At 48.2% G+C, this 2,411-nt stretch overlaps 1 protein-coding gene across 1 annotated transcript in view; it reads left to right on the forward strand.

The window, feature by feature from the left end:
- Positions 1-37: 37 nt before the first annotated feature.
- TREMEDRAFT_70233 (uncharacterized protein) overlaps positions 38-2,411 on the forward strand; it is a gene marked incomplete at both ends in the record, with an annotated part of 4,394 nt that continues 2,020 nt past the window's right edge. Inside the window, 9 exons of the mRNA XM_007007802.1 lie at positions 38-115; positions 259-295; positions 425-497; positions 637-654; positions 745-890; positions 1,068-1,201; positions 1,393-1,540; positions 1,736-1,876; positions 2,008-2,215. Of these exons, the coding sequence (XP_007007864.1) occupies positions 38-115; positions 259-295; positions 425-497; positions 637-654; positions 745-890; positions 1,068-1,201; positions 1,393-1,540; positions 1,736-1,876; positions 2,008-2,215 (983 nt within the window). The remainder of the gene's footprint in view (positions 116-258; positions 296-424; positions 498-636; positions 655-744; positions 891-1,067; positions 1,202-1,392; positions 1,541-1,735; positions 1,877-2,007; positions 2,216-2,411) is intronic.

Below are 2,411 nucleotides of genomic sequence, written 5' to 3' on the forward strand. Positions count from 1 at the left end.
CTGCAGCGGTACTAGTGATAGTCCCATGTAAGACTGGATGAGCCAGATAAGCGATAATAGAAGTGCCGCGATACAGAAGATTTCGAAAGGTTTGGGAGGAGGCGGTGTATACCGGGTGATGAGGTGGACAAGTTTGCTCATCAAAACCTATTGCGTAGAATATCAATCAACAATGGCTTGTCCGAAAACTTTTGACACCCTCTGTATGTCTGCTCTTCTTATCATCTCATAAATGGCTATACAGAGCTTATAGATCAGATTATCACTTGTAAAGCTGCCGTAGCTTGGGAAGCCGGTATGCTGTTCAATGATCCTTCCTTTCCCCCTCCTCTCAGTAACTCAATTTCATTCCTCCAACTCCTCCTTCGTCACCTCGATCATGGTGCTTATCTCTTCATATGTGATTGAAATACTCATGACCTAGGAAAACCACTTTCTATAGAAGATGTAGAGGTCGCTCCGCCGCAAGCAGGAGAAGTAAGGATCAAAATTCTCTAGTGAGTTCCTTTCTTTCCCGTCACCTCATCCCTCTTTCACTCCACTACAACAATCCTACCTGTGGTCTTCTCTCTTCTCATACTTTCGTTTGATCCCTTTGTGTCTCGGAAGTAGCATAGTGTAATTACTGACAGAAAGCACCGGTATTTGTCATACGTTGGTCCTTCTTCAAACCCCCCTTTGCAGGCACCTCTCAACTAAAGTCATGGCACGCAGGATACGCAACGAGCAGTGCTGAAATCATAGAGATGCATACACTCTCTCTGGAAAAGACCCCGAAGGCGCTTTTCCCGTCATTCTCGGACATGAAGGTGGAGGTATTGTTGAGAGTATAGGAGAAGGAGTGGACAATGTCAAAGTTGGGGATCATGTCATTCCTCTTTATACCGCTGGTAAGTTTGACTTGACTGTTCTTGTTCCTCCCATTCACCATCGTTTATTTCAGTAGAATCTGGCCACTGCCGCTTGGAAATGAGCTGCGGCATTCTTTCATCATTTCGAGAAGGTTATTCATCTTAGAGGCGTTCAGAGGAGAGGTTAGACAATGGAGCGTTCGCGTTGACAGCCAGAATGCCGGGAATGCAAGTTTTGTAAGTCTGGAAAGACTAATCTCTGCGGAAGGGTGAGGACCACGCAAGGAAAGGGAGTGATGCCCGATGGGACGACCAGATTCAAATGTAAAGGGCAGGACATTTTGCATTTTGTGCGTATTCATCTCTGTACACTATCTGAGACTACCATACTCACAACCCGTACTTCAACATCGTCACGATGCCTCTCTCTGTACTTTACCCCGCCTTCTTTCGTTCAGCTTCCTAGACAAGTCTGTTGCATCCCCGTATCGTTCACCATATTCCGAGGGGGAACGCGAGCGAGGGACACTAATGCTTCCAGATGGGCACATCCACCTTCTCACAATATACCGTCGTATCGAAATTCTCTGTGGTAGCTATCAACCCCAAAGCGCCTTTGGAGAAAGCTTGTCTGCTAGGTTGTGGGATCACTACCGGGTACGGAGCTTTGACCAAAACGCCGGGTATAGGTGAGTGAACTTTCTTTCAACATATCTTCGTCATTGGACTCGGACACCTCTTCCTACCTCAAAACCACCTGAACCTTTGCAGAGAAGCCTAGCCACAGGCCGGTCCCCACTCCTCCACCCCCGTAGTATACAAGAGGAAGTCGTGGGTGAAGTGAGAGAAAATGATTCATGTTGACATGTTGCTCACCCTCACAGAGGACTCAATTGTTGCTGTATTCGGTATCGGTTGCGTTGGATTGTCCATCCTTCAGGGTTGCAAGGCCAAACGTTGCAAGCGGGTCTTCGCGGTAGACACGAATCCAAAGAAAGAAGAATGGGCCAAGAAATTCGGTGCGAGTGAGTAATTCTTGTCTTCTCTGTCTTTCTGCCTGGCTTGGAGTCCCACCACTAGTCGACAAGGAGAATTATAAGCTTCGACCCGTCCTTGATTCGTTTCGTTTCGGTGATGTCCTTCCACTGATTCCCAGCCGATTTTGTCAACCCCAAAGACCTCCCTGATGGCAAAACAATCACTCAATATCTTATCGACGAGACTGACGGAGGGTGTGACTTCACCTATGACGCTACGGGTAATGTGGACGTGATGCGATCTGCTTTAGAGGCATGTCATAAAGGTTGGGGCGTGTCAACCATCATTGGCGTTGCTCCTGCCGGCGCGGAGATTTCTACCAGACCGTGCGTCTAGTTTCTCCATCACTACTAGACCATTTTCGTCTTTCTCCCGGACTTCCCCTACATCCATCATATGATCCGTTCTACGACCTTGCTGTCTCCTCGTCTCCTTGTGGTGAATACCGCTTGTATCTCAAGGTTTCTCACCACTTGTGTCTGTACATGTGGCTCAGGTGGGGGGGGGGGGGGGGGGGGGGGG

Source organism: Tremella mesenterica (assembly GCF_000271645.1).
Source record: "Tremella mesenterica DSM 1558 unplaced genomic scaffold TREMEscaffold_15, whole genome shotgun sequence".
NCBI lineage: Eukaryota > Fungi > Basidiomycota > Tremellomycetes > Tremellales > Tremellaceae > Tremella > Tremella mesenterica.